Here is a 14,241-nt window from a genome sequence, read left to right as displayed (position 1 = left end):
AAAAAAAAAAAAAAAAAAAAAAATATATATATATATATATATATATATTCAAATGGCTTAGAAAACAGCTCAGACTAGCCTTGAATTTGCAATCCTCCAGCCTGAGCCTCTTGAGTGCTAGGATTACAGATGCAATGCCTTGCAGAAATTTGTTTAGTGTCTGCCATGTGCTACATACCATGTTATATATTTTCCATATTAAAGAGACCAACTGAGGCTCAGGGCAACCCTGTTACCCACGACCACACAATTAGCTACAAAAACAGTATTCAAATTCAGCACACCTTTATTCTCAAGAACAATAAAGCTAGCCCTCTGACAACTCAATGACATCAACAAAGAGATTTATGTTTTTCATATATTGCCCCATACCCCCACTAAATCAATCTGTATCTACATTCTTTGTGGTTCTTCCATGTCTAGAGGAGAATGAATAAAATAGATAAGCCGTGTTTATACCCTCAAGGAGATGGGGGCTATTTATGATGGTCTGATTAGGTACTCATAAGTAATTAGACATGGGTACAAGCACCCTGTTGAAGCTTCATCTAACCACAAAATACACCCCAACACTAGGATGCCAGAGGCCCTTGGGAAAATTGACCATGAAGTGAGTAAAGTACATAGATATCCAAGAGACTTGGTCTTAAAGGGGTCTCAGGAGGAAGGCTCTCACCTTGTAGACATCAAAGTTGTCAATTATGGCATCAAAGCAGGTATACAGGTCATTAAGAAGTGTCACCACCTAACAGAGGATAGGAAAGCAGAGGTCCTGAAATTTATGCCCAACCTTCTAAGAATTCTCAATCAATGGCTCAGAAAGATACAGGAACTCTAAAACAAACTAGCCTTTCCTTTGATCGATGCCCAGGTCCCAGGCCCACCCCGTGTCTCACCTGCATGGGAGTGCTCTCAGCTGACAGTGCTGTGAAGCCAACGATGTCACTGAAGTAGATGGTGACACTGTCAAAGGCCTCTGCTTGTACAGTCTCTCCCCGTTTTAACTGTTCTGCCACTGAACTAGGAAGCAAGAGGGCAGAGTGAACACAACTCTAAGAAAGAGGGTGGGAGGGAGAGAAAAACAGGTATAGCTAGAGTAGAACAGAAGCTGTAATGGGGAAGTTGGGTCTGGTGAAGAAAAAAGAAATGGACTGAGAAACATTACTTAGCTTGAGGCAAGGTGCACAAGTGGTGGTAGACTGCAAAGGGATCTAGAGGTAGGAGCTAAGTGTCTCAAGTTGGAATTGTCTTACATACACTTGCTGAAGCAATAATGATGTAGAGTGGTGTCCTAAGGAGGAAGGATGAAAAGCCAAAAAGAAGGGGAGCACAGCTCATTTGGGAAGAGAAAGAATTTAGCCTCTAGCCAGGAAGGCTCACTGTGGCAAGAAGTAATAAAGCAGGGTCCCATGTTTGGAGATGAGTTCTCAGGATGCTGATGAGACAGAACCCAACAGAGCTAGACCCTGAAGGAAAATTCAGAAAGTGGAAGGAAGGTCTCACTGGGGTAGAATTTGGTAGAGCAGTGCCTCAGCCTTGCGTTTTTCCTCTAGATAGGCCTGTGTGCGTTCTTCCACCAGCTTTTCCAGGTTATTGGCATACTGTTCCATGCGCAGCAAGAGGTTGTCCAGTATGCTGGTGCCACCCTCCCTGCAGAAAGGCCAGGATATGTTTCAAGATTCTGGCTACTCCCAGGACTTCTTATCCAGCCCTCCTGCCCCACCTTGTCCACTAAGAACAGTGTTGCCTAGGTAGCCCTTTCCCCTCAGTGGCCTCTCACTTATTAAAGCGGCGGATGAAGCCCTTGATCTGTCCAAAGTCTGGCCGCTCAGCTGGGTCCTGGGCCCAACATCTCTCCATCAGCAAAACTAGCTCTTCATTCAACTGGGTGCGGTCAATACTTGGCCGGAAATAAGGCCGCTGGCCATTTCGGACCTTCTGAACAATCTCTGAAGATATAAAAAGGTTTGGATGAAGAAGAGGGTCCCCCAGGAAAAGAGGCTGTAGGTAGTAGATTGACTCTTACCTTTGGGGCTGAGGTCCAAACCCTCTAAGTAGAAAGGACCACTGCGAAGTGCTATCTCTTGTAGGATGATTCCAAAACTATAGACATCAGCTTTCTGCATGCCTGTAGTTGGCAAGGGGTTCCCACTGAGCAGTTCTGGAGCAGTCCACAGCTTCTCTGAAAAGAGAGAACAGAGCTAGCCAAAGCCCCAAAACTGAGTACCCCCAAAGCTCATACAGATTCAACTCCATATTACTACCATACCTCCCTCTCTTACCCTCCCTGAGGGAAATGATCAAGGCTAGAGGAATACTATAAAAAGTAGGTTGTGGGGGCAAGCCTCACTGGCATAGAGGGCATGGCTGTCATCAGGTTCAGCAGTTGATCGGAAACTGGCCAGGCCATAGTCTGTGATTTTGAGCACAAAACGACTATCCACCACACAGTTGGAGGACTTGAGGCTTCCATGAGATGAAATAATGCTGTTGTGAAGAAAGGCCATGCCCTGTAGGATACAGATTAGCAATCCATCATATCTGGATTATACCACCTACTCACCAGGAGATGGACTCAAATAAATGGATTCATTGTAAGGATATTTTCCAAAACCACTTTTCCATTAGTCATTGTTCTCACAAGACTCATGCTTTTTTGTTTTGTTTTTATTAATCATCACACCACTAGTTGAGCACAGCATTGACTTTACTTAATATTTTTCTCTTTTTTGATGGCAAATTTTTGTTTGAAAATAGCCAACGCCAGCTTCAGATACAGTGTGGGGGTGAACCACTAAGCTTATTCACTGACTCTTAGACTTTCTTCTAAACACCCATCGAATCATGCATCCAACACCAATCCATGCAAGATTCAGCTTTATGTCTCCCAATTTATGGGTGGACCTCAAGGTCATTTAAAAATAGCTGAAACGTTGTGCCTTGAAAAAATAAAGATTTAGTAAAATTTTCCTTGGTTTCTCTTAGTTTAAACCATTTTTTCAATTTTAGTTTCTGGACAAAAGATCATACCAGACATGCGAAATATTGGTCAAAGAATAAAATGATGAGAGGAAAAATGGGAGATAAGTGTTTGGAGATGTCACTCATCTTTTCCCTGCTAAGAGATTTTTAAAGTGACTTCTTGGAGATAAAAGAGATGCTGTAGAGAGATCTAGTTCAGGAAGACAAATTTTCTCCAGATGCAGGACTCCTTTGTGGCAGGTAAGCCTTTCTCCTCAAATATACCCATTACTACCCAACCACAGGAATAAGGGGAGACGGAGAAATTAGGGTGTTCAGAGAACTAAAAGGAGAGAAATTATAGACAAGACTGAACAATAGGAGGCATTTTAAAGTGAATAAACTATGTGAACATGGTGACATACACCTATAATCGTAGCACTCATAAGGATGAAGAAAAAGTATTACAAGTTCAAGGCCAGCCTGAACTACATAGTGATTTCCAGACCAGCTTGGGCTACATAGCAAGACCCTGTCTCAAAACAAAAAAGTAAAGTGAAAAGTGAATGAACTTTTAAGACTCACCTTAACAAGGTCATTAATGAGTGAATAACGAAACATCCAGTCCAAGTTGATGCTGTCATTTTCTAGAATATCCTGGTGACATGGAAGAGATCATGTGTCTGTCCCAGTCCCACTAGCTATATCACTTGGCAGAGTCCATGTAACTTTGGGGGGCAGGGGATCCCCCACTCCAGCCCCACCATAATCTCCACCTATGTCTCACTTGTAAACTTCCACGAGGACAATACTCGGTGACAATGCAAATATTGGGAGGGTCTATGCAGGCTCCAATGAAGCGAGTAAGGTGATTGAACTGAACGTCTCTCATCTAGCAGAAAAACAATGGACAGAGCTAGAAAAAAAATAGATTCAGAAACCTATACCTACAAGAGAGGACCTTTTCTCTTAGTTATATACCCACTGTAAAATCAATTGGAAATAAACCCTGGCCCTCTCAGCCGATGTTACTATCCCATATCTCTCCCTTGACTCTACCTACCATCCACCCCCATCTTATATCCATAATCCGTTACATACGTGCTTGAGTTCAAACAGAACCTGCCGTGTCAGCTCAATGCGCTTCTTGTTTACGTGTTTGATGGCAACAACATTTCCCTGAAGGGGTGGGGTGAAAGGAAGAGGAAAATGAGTATCAAAAGGAGTTTCTGGAGGCTAGGAGACACTGGAGAATTGTGGGAGCATCCAGGAGCTCAGCTAGGCATTGGGAGAGGACGAGAAGGGGCAGAGGTTCAGGGGCAGATGTAGCAGATGGGGATGAGATAGGATGAAATGGTGGGGACCAGAACAAGCAGATGACTGTTCACCTTGAAGTGACCGGTGTTGGCAAAGATCTGGTATTTCCCATGGGCTGTCATGAGCGAGCCGTAACTGGATCCCCGCTGGGGCCAAGGGCAACATGGAGGCGGAAGGATGAAAGGCACATTAGATGATGGTGGTAGTGCAGGGCTATCATTACAGGCCAGGGTGCTGGGAGAGGTCCAGGGTAAGAAAGGACGGGAACTCAGAGGGAGGTAAAGGAAACAGCTGAGACAAGGGCTCACCAGGGACAGCGTGAGGCGGCTGCCTGCACCTTTATGATAACGTTCTGAGTTGCCAAACTGCAGTTCTTCCCAGCGAATGCGCCACAGCATGCTAGCCAGCTCCTTCTCCAGCATCAGTTTTCTGTAAGGACTGCACACCTTAGTTGACTGGCAATCCCAATCCTGCCACCCCCTAAGCCGGAGGCTTGCCTGTAGCTCCTGAATCTACAGCACCCAGCAAAGAGGACTGGAAGATAAGGACACATATAGTACACGCCTGGCACATGCTTATGAACACTCACAAACATGGATGTAAAAGGATCTTTTTTTTCTTTGTTTCAAAACAGGATCTTGTTATGTAGCTCAGGATAGTCTTGAATTTTACATCCACTTGCCTCAGCCTCCTGAGTTCTGGGGTTACAGGCACATACCACCAAGCCTGGCTGTAGCTATTTTTCTGTTGTTGTTATGATGTTTGTTTTTCTTTAATTATCTTATTTTTGTTTCCAGTGCTAGGATCAAACTCAGGGGCATGCCTGTGCTAAGCAAGCATCCTACTACAGAGGTACATTCATTCTCCAGCCTGTAGTTCTTTCTGAAAATGTGAATATCCATCAAAAATTCTCCTTCAGCCTTAACCATATCCAAAGTACTGTTTAAGCTTAGCAAAATGACTCACTCATGTAATCTCAGCACACAAGAGGATCTCAAATTTGAGTTTAGCTGATGCTATATAAGGAGACCCTGTCTCAAAAAAAAAAAAAAGTCAGTACTTTGTATGTCTAGGCTAGAATCAAAGTAGAACAAACACCTAGGCTGAAAGAAAAAAGAAAAGGGCTATAGAGGAAGAGACAACTTCCAGATTGGTAATTCTGCTGCCTCTACCTTGGATTACAGGAGCCTCCTGGTGACCCCTTGGAAATGGGGAAATACACAGTAGATCAGTGAAAAGCCCAGAACTCACCGGAAAATTAGGAAGCTGGAAACACCAAACATGATGAAGGTGATTCCTGTGCCCAGAGCCACAATTGCCAGAGTGGAAAGTGGAGCTGGAGGGGAGAGAGGGACCCTGAGAAAGACTGTAGAGGGTAGAAAAGGGGGAGGGGGAGGAGGAAATGCAGGGAGTAGTCAGCTTTCTTGAGGGAAAGAGGAAGGAGGGAGGGCTGTAGACAGAGCTAAAAACACAGCTGAGAATGGGGAGTCAGTGAGGGTGGAGGAGAAGGGAGGAGGGATTGCTCCCAGTGCCTGCACACACCCACTTTTATCACAGGATGGGTCGTCCAAATCAAAGGCACAGGGGGGATTGTCCAAGGGCGGGGCCCCCTTCACCCAGGGAATAGGCCGTCCTGTCCACCAAATCTGCTTCTCAGCTCCTGAGTAGTGGGCTGCGGGCTGTGAGGAAGCAGAACACTGGGCCCACGGGCCTGCCCACTCCAGCCTCCTCCCCAAACCCCAGGCAGCTTCTCTTGCTCATCTTCCCAAGCTGCCTCCTGGCCAGGATGCAACTCCAGCAGAGGAAACAAGTCCCTGCCGCTAGAGCCTGTGACTGTGCCCCCATTGAGCCCTTCAAAGCTAGATTATACAGGGTCAACTCTTTTCCCTGATCCCTCCCCCATCACCTGAAAGTCTCCAGACTCCAAGTCTCCCATGGCCCATAGGACAAAATCAGTCTCCCGGTCATTATTCTTGTCCATAACAACCAATCCAGTTACACCTAGGATAGAGAAGAATGTCCCACTCATTTAAAGACCTTTCTTATGTCCCCAGCTGTCTCAGAGTCTGTCCCAGCCCTATTCCCAAAGTATGTCCACCTCTACCCTACAACTCCTAATGCCCCTCCCAGCTGCCTTTGGCATGTTTCTTTTCTTTCTCACTCATGAGCCCATTTTCAGCCCTCAGCCTCCACCTGCCACTCTTCAATACCATGGTATCTCCGTCCCTGCATCTTCTCCACAATGCGAAGCCCATCTTCCCTGGTGCCTCCTTCCTGTAGTGTCTCATTCAGGACTTCAGCGTAGAGCAGGATCCCATCGTAGAAGCAGCCAGCGATGAGGTTCATCTGGAGATGGCAATTTGTGCAATGCTTTCTACTGTCCTGCGAGATCCCTTCCCCTGCCCCCCTTTCCCATCCTTGCAGTCTGCTACTTATTGTCCCTTCTCATTTACTTCCTTCCCTCCTCTTACCCCTAAAAGTACCCATCCCTACCTAACTGGGCCGTAGTGCAGAAACAAATACCCTGATTGGAAGTGAAAAGCCCCAACAGGCTTGTTCCATAGCTAAGACTTGTTGCTAAGTTATGGAAGGGAGACCTTCTTCACAGTCTGGACTGACAGGAGAGAGAGAGAAGATAGGGGGAAGAGAGGGGGGAGAGAGAGAGAGGGAGAGAGAGAACACGTCTACTCACCAGGGATGGGGCCAGCTCCACACCAAAATCTTCTCTGGCTCTTACCAGCAGCCGATTCTGGAATTCTTGATACTCGGGATTTGGGGGTTCTCTGTATGTGATCACCAATACAGTCTGTACCAGCAGCACATGGGGAAGAAGGGAGAGAACTCAAGATGAACAGGAGAAGAGTCAGGACAGGTAAACTTGCTTGTATGTGTATGATGTAAAATCATACATGGTGGAATTGGAAGATTAGAGGCATATTAAAGCTATGTAGGGAATGGGAGGAGAGAGATGGACTAAAGGGGTAATGGTACTCTTTCAGGAAAGGCAGATAGGGCTTGTTCTGGAAGGTGAGACTGGGAAGTAACAGATGGTGCCAACTCCACATCCAAAGCTCATCAGCTTCCTCACCTCCTGACCACCACCAACCACTTCCCCCACCCCCAGGCCACCTCCAGCTCCTAAAAGTTCCTCCTTCTCATCCTTTCTGGGTACCTGTCACTATCAAGACAACATGAATCAACATCTCCTCTCCAAAGTGTTCATTAGCGTTCACATTGGAATTAAAAGAGATTTCAGGACCTATGACACCTGAGGGAAATACCTGGGGAAAGCTGCTCAATATTCATTTCACGTGTCTGGAACATCTGCCATAATCTCCACTATCCAACTTCCTAAGTAGCGATGTCACAGATCCTCACACACTGCTTAGATAAGCAAATCATACACGTTGCAGCCATGCATACATTTCACTGGCACGAGTCAACCTGCCTCTGTCCCTCGCCAATGTGCCTGCCTGACTCCTTCATTAGCGGCTGGACCACTCAGTCCAGATCACACTGTCCTTAAAACCAGCCTCTGCTCAGTTATGAATATGTACTGGGAAATATGACTTGGTGTACTGAGACACTAAAACAAAAAGTCTAGTTATTTCTACCAGGTTTGTTCATTCTTGTTATAGACAGTACATGTGAAACTTCATTATATTAGATCAGAGTCTTCTTCAAGATGTAAATTGTTTGTTTCTTTGTGACAGAGGCTCACTATGTAGCCCAAGCTAGCTTCAAACATGAGATTCTTGCTGAGTGCCTGTGGCTTGAGATTCTTGCTAGGTGCCTGTGGCTTGTGCTCCTTAGCCACACAGGAGGCTGAGATCTAAAAATCATTGTTCAAAGCCAGCCAGACAAGGAAAGTCCATGAGACCCTTATCTCCAGTCAACCACCAAAACCCAGAACTGGAGCGTGACACATGATATAGCATCAGCCTTTAGTGAAAAAGTTAAAGGATAGCACCCAGGCCTGAATTCAAGCCTCAGGACTGGCGTGCGCGCGTGCGCACGCACACACACACACACACACACACCACACACACACACACTCTCCTGTGTTTTAGCCTTATTGAATGCTGGGATTATAAGCATGAGCCACTATGCCTGGCTTAATTATTTGGAGCATTTAGATGCCTGATTATATACATCTAATATCCTTTCACTCTCAGGCAAAAAAAAAAAAAAAAGCAGGAGGTGCTAGAGGCTAGACTTAGGGCAGGAAGGGTTTATTCAGTAACACCAGTCTAAGAGTAAAAACAGAGAGATAATAAACTGTTAACAAATAGTGTAAAATGTCAGCAAACGAGCAAAGATCAAATTATATTTCAATAGAGACTCATGACTTGTGAGCACTTATTACTGGGCTAGAAGTACTCAAACTTTAACATACAATCTTAGGCACATGCTAGGCATGTAGAATATAAAGATACACCTGATCCCAGGTTGAGAAAAAAATTCTTAGTAATAGACTTAATCTTAGAGCCTTCCCAAGCTGGCTTTGAACCACAGCCCTCAGATCATAGACTCCTGAGAAGCTAGGATTATGGTATGAATCACTAGAGCCTGGATATTTTTTCAGACAGTTCAGGCTGGCCTCAAACTCACAATCTTCTTGCCACAGCCTCCCACTTCCAGGTGCTAAGATTACAGTTGTCAGCACTATATCTCTCAATGTATTCCTGTTCTCACCTTTTCTCCCACATACACATTTTAATGCAACAAATGTTTTGAACACCCACCACATGCTAGGCACACAGCATATAAAGGTGAAACCTGATCCCTGCCCTCAAGCAAATATAGCTAAATGGAAGAGAAAAATCATAGCAATAGACTTAATTTTACAGCCCTGTCTCCCCTGTCCCACCCTCCCACCCCTGGCCTATAGCTGGCATATAGCCTGTGCTGGTACCTTTGCCTTCAGTTGACACTCTTCCAGAAAGGCTCAGGACATCTATGCCAAGGCCTTCTCCACTATTTTTTCCAGGCTAACAAGGTCTGGGACCCTGCTCTCCCTCCCTCTCCCTGCCCCATAGGTTGGTATCTCCTCTGAAGGAAGGGGCTTTCTGCTCTTTTAATTGACTGCACTCACCTTTTAATTGACTCCACTCACCTTCCCTGCTCCATCCCCTGCCCCGTGTCAAGCACTGGTAAAGAATGAGAGCCGCTTTGCCAGAAAACACCTCAGTACCCTCACCCTCACCTTACCCCACCCTATGCCTTGGCTCCTCTTCCCCACCTTTGGCATGATCTTGACTGCCTGTAGCAAAACCTCTATTTTCCTGTCTGAACGAGGTGACAAGAGAATGAAGAATTCACAGCTATCACTGATTAATCAACTCACACTCCCTCTTCTCCCTGCTCTAAGTGCTGGAGACCCTTAGCAAGCAGAAATTGTGCAAAACAGAAGTTTCTCTTCTACAAAGAGAATGCTGCCCTGAAGACTATAGAATTCTCCTATTCAGGAGGTCATGGACCTTCCTTAAGCATACAAGCTAAGGCTTTCTTATGACAGTTCCTTTACTTTTTCTTTCTGACATTTTCCCCACAATATGTTTCTACACTTGTATTAATTTGCTTACTTACTCACTGTCAGTCGCTCCTACTAAATATGAACTCCAAAAAGGCAAGGACCACATCTATTGTATTCTCTACTACATTACTAGTACCTAGCACCATGACAGGGACATAATAGGTGCTCAGTAAATACACTAATGGAATGGGTCAGTCAGTCTTCAAATAAATCAAACATGAAATGATATTATGTTCTACAGTAGACAGAGCTAAGTATAAGAGTAGGAAACTCAGCCCAACCTGGGATTCCGGGATTATTTCCTAGAAGGAAAAGTAACAGCCTGAGTCCTGAAGAATATGAAAGCAGTATCCAGACACAAAAGGTAAGAAGTTATTTTAGGATGAAACTATAACCTGTCCTGCCCCTGCCAGTGTTCAAGTGTGACACTCACAGACCCATACTCAGGCAGGCAGACAGATATGTCATTCACAGTCGGGCACACTCATCGGGCACAACCAAATATATAATCAGAGCCACATAAAACCTTACTCACTGGAGAAGAATGGCCACCCAGGTCTGGCCCTTATACTCATCTACTTAGAATGAAAGAAACTCAAAATGAAAAGGACCTTAAGGTCATCCCATAAAGCCACCTCCACTCCTTTTTGGAAAAAGTGAAAGATGTGGATAAATAAATAGGAAACACAGAAATCAGAGAAAAATTGATGAGAGAGCCAGAGAAAAAGTCAAAGGTACGATTTTGCGAGGCACAGATTTGGGGTGAGGAAAAAAATGGATACTGCAGACAAAGGAGTAAAGGGCACCAAGTGCTAGGGCACCTGAGTTCTGTGCATAAGTGCACAGGGAGCTGAGACCACAAGAGAACAGAATATAGAAGCTCTTAAACTGGGAAGGTGGCTCAGTGGTAGAGTGCTTGCCTTGCATGCATGAGGTCCTGGGTTCCATTCCTCAGCACCACATAAGCAGAAAAAGCCAGATGTGGCGCTGTGGTCAAGTGGTAGAGTGCTAGCCTGGAGCTAAAGAGCTGAGGGACAGTGCCCTGGCCCAGAGTTCAAGCCCCACGACCAACCAAAAGAAAAAAAAGAAGAAGCTCTTAAACACCATGCTAAAGAGTGTATATTTTATTCTGCAGAAAGCAACTCATCAAAGGTTAAAGCCCAGGGGCTGAGGGGAAAGGGGATCATGGCTCACAAGGAACAGTGCCTTGACTAACAAGCACAAGATACTGAGTTCAAACTTTAATACTAGGAAAAGAGAGAAAGAGGCAGAGGAGGGAAATTTTCAGTAACACCAACCCTCTCCACAAATTCCTCAATCAGATCTACTTCTTTCCATTCCTGTTATCATTCTCCGATGTGTAAAATGTATCACTCACTCCTTTCTGATCAATCAACTAGTCTCACTGCGTTGAATCCTCCTTTTTTTCTAATCTAACTTGATTTCCATCATTCTATTTACTATCACACACCACACACCCACATCCACACACCCTCCCTCCCCACCCCACCCCCACACCACACATACCAAGGACTCCAAATTCAAGTCCTGGTGCCTTAAGATTTAGAGCTCTGCTTAGTCTACCCTTGCCATTTTATTTCCTATGTGTGCTTCCAGTGAACCATTCCTTCTTACCAGGCCAGTATCTTCTTAATCTCTCAAATATGCCTATCCCTATTTTCTCTTTACACAGGCTTCCTGGATCACCCATGCTGATTATGAATCTGACACCTACCATTATAGTCAAAATAGGCTCACTTCCTTCACAAGAGCATCCTCTCAACTCACCCCACACCAATTCTTCATCCTCTAAACCACTCAGTACCTGTTCCAGACATACCATCACCTTTCTCAAACTTTACCTAACAGTACCAAGAGTGAAGCCTCACCTCTCTAGAAAGGGTGACAGCCTTGCTGAGGATAAGGCTCAGAGTTTATCCCCTAAACTTTTCCCTGCAGTCTAGCCTACTTAGGAAAGCCAATGTTCTAGGATTTTGGAGGAGGCCAAAGTCAGTCTTGGCAGCAGATGCACAAAGAGTCACAAAACTTGGGAAGGAAGGAAGAATGATACCAGACTTGGAAAGATTCTGTAGTTCACAACTCTCACAAATAAATGGGATTTCCTTGGAGGTCTGGTGAAGGAATTGTTCCTTCCCTCACTCCTTTCAAATGATACCTGAAAGGCCTCTCTGAGGGCCTGGGCCTGTTCCTGGGTGCGATTGTCCTGCCATGGCCGGCCTGTAGAGCGGGTAGGCCCTGCACGGAGACTCTCCCCAAAGACATCCAGGTAAAAGAAGACATAGTCTCCATTGGTCAGGTTCTCCCTCTGGGCCTGGAGCAGGATCTCATGCAGCATCTCCAGGGGCCCGCAGATATACACAACTGGGAGCAGGCATATGACAGGGGAGCACCCTGAGAAAGGCATCCAGAACCCCACCAGCCCCCTTTTTGAATCATCTGCATGTCCCCTCATTAGCAAAAGAGTGGCCCTACCTATTGACCACCCAGCAGATGCACTTTTCCCTAGAAGCTCCCATCATGAGTGCCCTGAGGCCATATGGACCATCTGGCAGAAGTCAGAGCCTGACTGCAGGCCCTGGAGGAAGACAGTGATGATTCAGGCCCTCCCTCTCCCCAGAGCCTTGACTGCTCCTCCTCACCAGCCCCCCCCTCCCACTCCCCATTCTGCCTTGCCTTTCCCTAGGCTCATAGGCACTGACTCCTGATAATTCTCCATGGGAGCTTTAGCTTGCCTTTCCCAACCAAATCTGTTGAGCTCTGAACCAATTCTCTTTATGCTACAAAGGGGTCTTGGTCCCCCAGGCTGGGATGGAGGCATACAGAGAGGTGCACATCGCATCCCCCCCCCCATTCATTACTCTAGGACACTCACATTTCTTTCCCAAACTCAACATCCTGGCAGTGCCACATTCTCCTGAGCCTCCCCCCTTACACTGCCAATCTCCTTGTCTACCTCTGCCCATAACAACCACAAGCCAGGCTCCAAACACCTGAGTCCTCTCACAGGTGTTGGGTCCACATTTCCTTCTCCATCCCCACCACCCTACACAGCTTGACCAAGCTGATGGCTGTGTAGCTCCCCTCCCCCGCCCCCCTGCTGAGCTCCAGGGACATGGCCAGCCCACCTCCTTTGACCCTAACACGGCCTGGGCCACACTCACTGCGCCCGTTGGCCCGGATGAAGTGGGTGGCCTGCTCGGGCCCCCCTGGCTCCCGGGCATACACTTGGTGCTGCACACTGAGGTTGCTGCCCTGCAGGGCCTCAAAGACTCCCTCGATGGTGAAGTAGTGCGGCCGGTCATCGGTGCGTGCATCCAGATAGAGCAAAGCAGCACGGGCAGTCCAGTTGAAGTGCCCGTGTAAGGTCACTACGAACTCACCCAGCTTGGGAGCCGAGGGGCCAGTGCGCACCAGGGTACGATAATGCTCATTCTTAGCCGCAAAACCAGAGGCCACCGCACCGGCAGTCAGCAGGGGAAGGCGCCAGTGGGAAGCAAAGCGGGCCACCGAGGCAGCAGGGTACACACAACCAGGGCCCAACAGCAGGTCGGGGTCATGGTAGAGCTTGAGGTCCACAGCGCGCAGGGGGGCCAGGTACTCAGAGCAGGCGCCATCTAGTTCAGAGCTGACAAACCGCAGGTCCACGGGCAATGCCCGGCCCAGTGCCTCCACGGCTAGCGCCACAGCGGGACCCACCCGTGGCCAGGCCCAGGCATAGCTCAGATTGTGTTCTGGCAGCACCACAGCTAGTGTCAAGTTCCGCGCCCCCGGAGGACGCACCCCACCTGCCAGGGCTGCCACCAGCAGCAGCAGGGATGGCAGTGCCATGGCCCCAGAGCCTGGGGCCGCTCTGGCCTACCGGGCAGGCACAAGCACCACCCAGCCTGGAGCCTGGGGAAGAGGGCCAGCAAGAGAAGAGGAGGGCACGCCAAGGCGACCGGCTAGGATAGACAAAGTGCCGGGGACGACGCCGGGAGAGGATGGGAGGAAGCGTGGGGTGGGCAAGGAGTGGGCAACCAGCCTGGGGCAAGGCTAAGGATAGGGCGGCAGGAGCAGGGAGGGACCCGGGGGCCCCCGCGACCAGCCGGGATGGGGACAGTGCTGGGTGAAGTGGCCTGACGATCCAGAGCTGAGAAGGAGGGGGCTTGAGCCTGGGGCGGGCCGTGGGTGGAGGGGGGGGCCCGGGGGCACCCCACAGCTGCAGGCTCCGGGAGGGCAGGCAGCGGCGACCAACAGGACCCGGGGGCTGAGGCGGCGGAAGGACCGGGACCGCGGCAAGCGGGGAGCGAAGCGAGGCCTGGGCGCGGAGGGGAGGGGAAGGCAGGGGTCACTCTCCCGGTGAAGGCTTCTCCCGAAGCTCCGGCTTGGACTAACGGGCCCAGGCGCCGGTCCCATCCGGAGCCGCG

At 47.9% G+C, this 14,241-nt stretch overlaps 1 protein-coding gene across 1 annotated transcript; it reads right to left on the bottom strand.

Annotated features, from left to right (window-relative positions):
* Window positions 1-646: 646 nt before the first annotated feature.
* On the bottom strand, window positions 647-14,216 carry Npr2 (natriuretic peptide receptor 2). Its single transcript, XM_013026576.1, has 18 exons — window positions 12,997-14,216; window positions 11,991-12,196; window positions 6,971-7,084; window positions 6,489-6,624; window positions 6,185-6,279; window positions 5,825-5,957; window positions 5,530-5,614; window positions 4,587-4,707; window positions 4,350-4,424; window positions 4,063-4,140; window positions 3,749-3,853; window positions 3,547-3,618; window positions 2,351-2,510; window positions 2,027-2,182; window positions 1,781-1,949; window positions 1,504-1,650; window positions 897-1,020; window positions 647-745 (listed from the first exon to the last, which is right to left on the bottom strand). The coding sequence occupies exons 1-18, from the start codon at window positions 13,661-13,663 to the stop codon at window positions 647-649; spliced, it is 2,742 nt and encodes a 913-aa protein (XP_012882030.1). The 5' UTR covers window positions 13,664-14,216.
* Between the last annotated feature and the right edge of the window lie 25 nt (window positions 14,217-14,241).

The sequence above is a fragment of the Dipodomys ordii genome, unplaced genomic scaffold (genome assembly GCF_000151885.1).
Source record: "Dipodomys ordii isolate 6190 unplaced genomic scaffold, Dord_2.0 Scaffold95, whole genome shotgun sequence".
Lineage (NCBI taxonomy): Eukaryota > Metazoa > Chordata > Mammalia > Rodentia > Heteromyidae > Dipodomys > Dipodomys ordii.
Note: the sequence above shows the minus strand (reverse complement) of the source record. Positions and strands in the feature narration are given on the sequence as shown.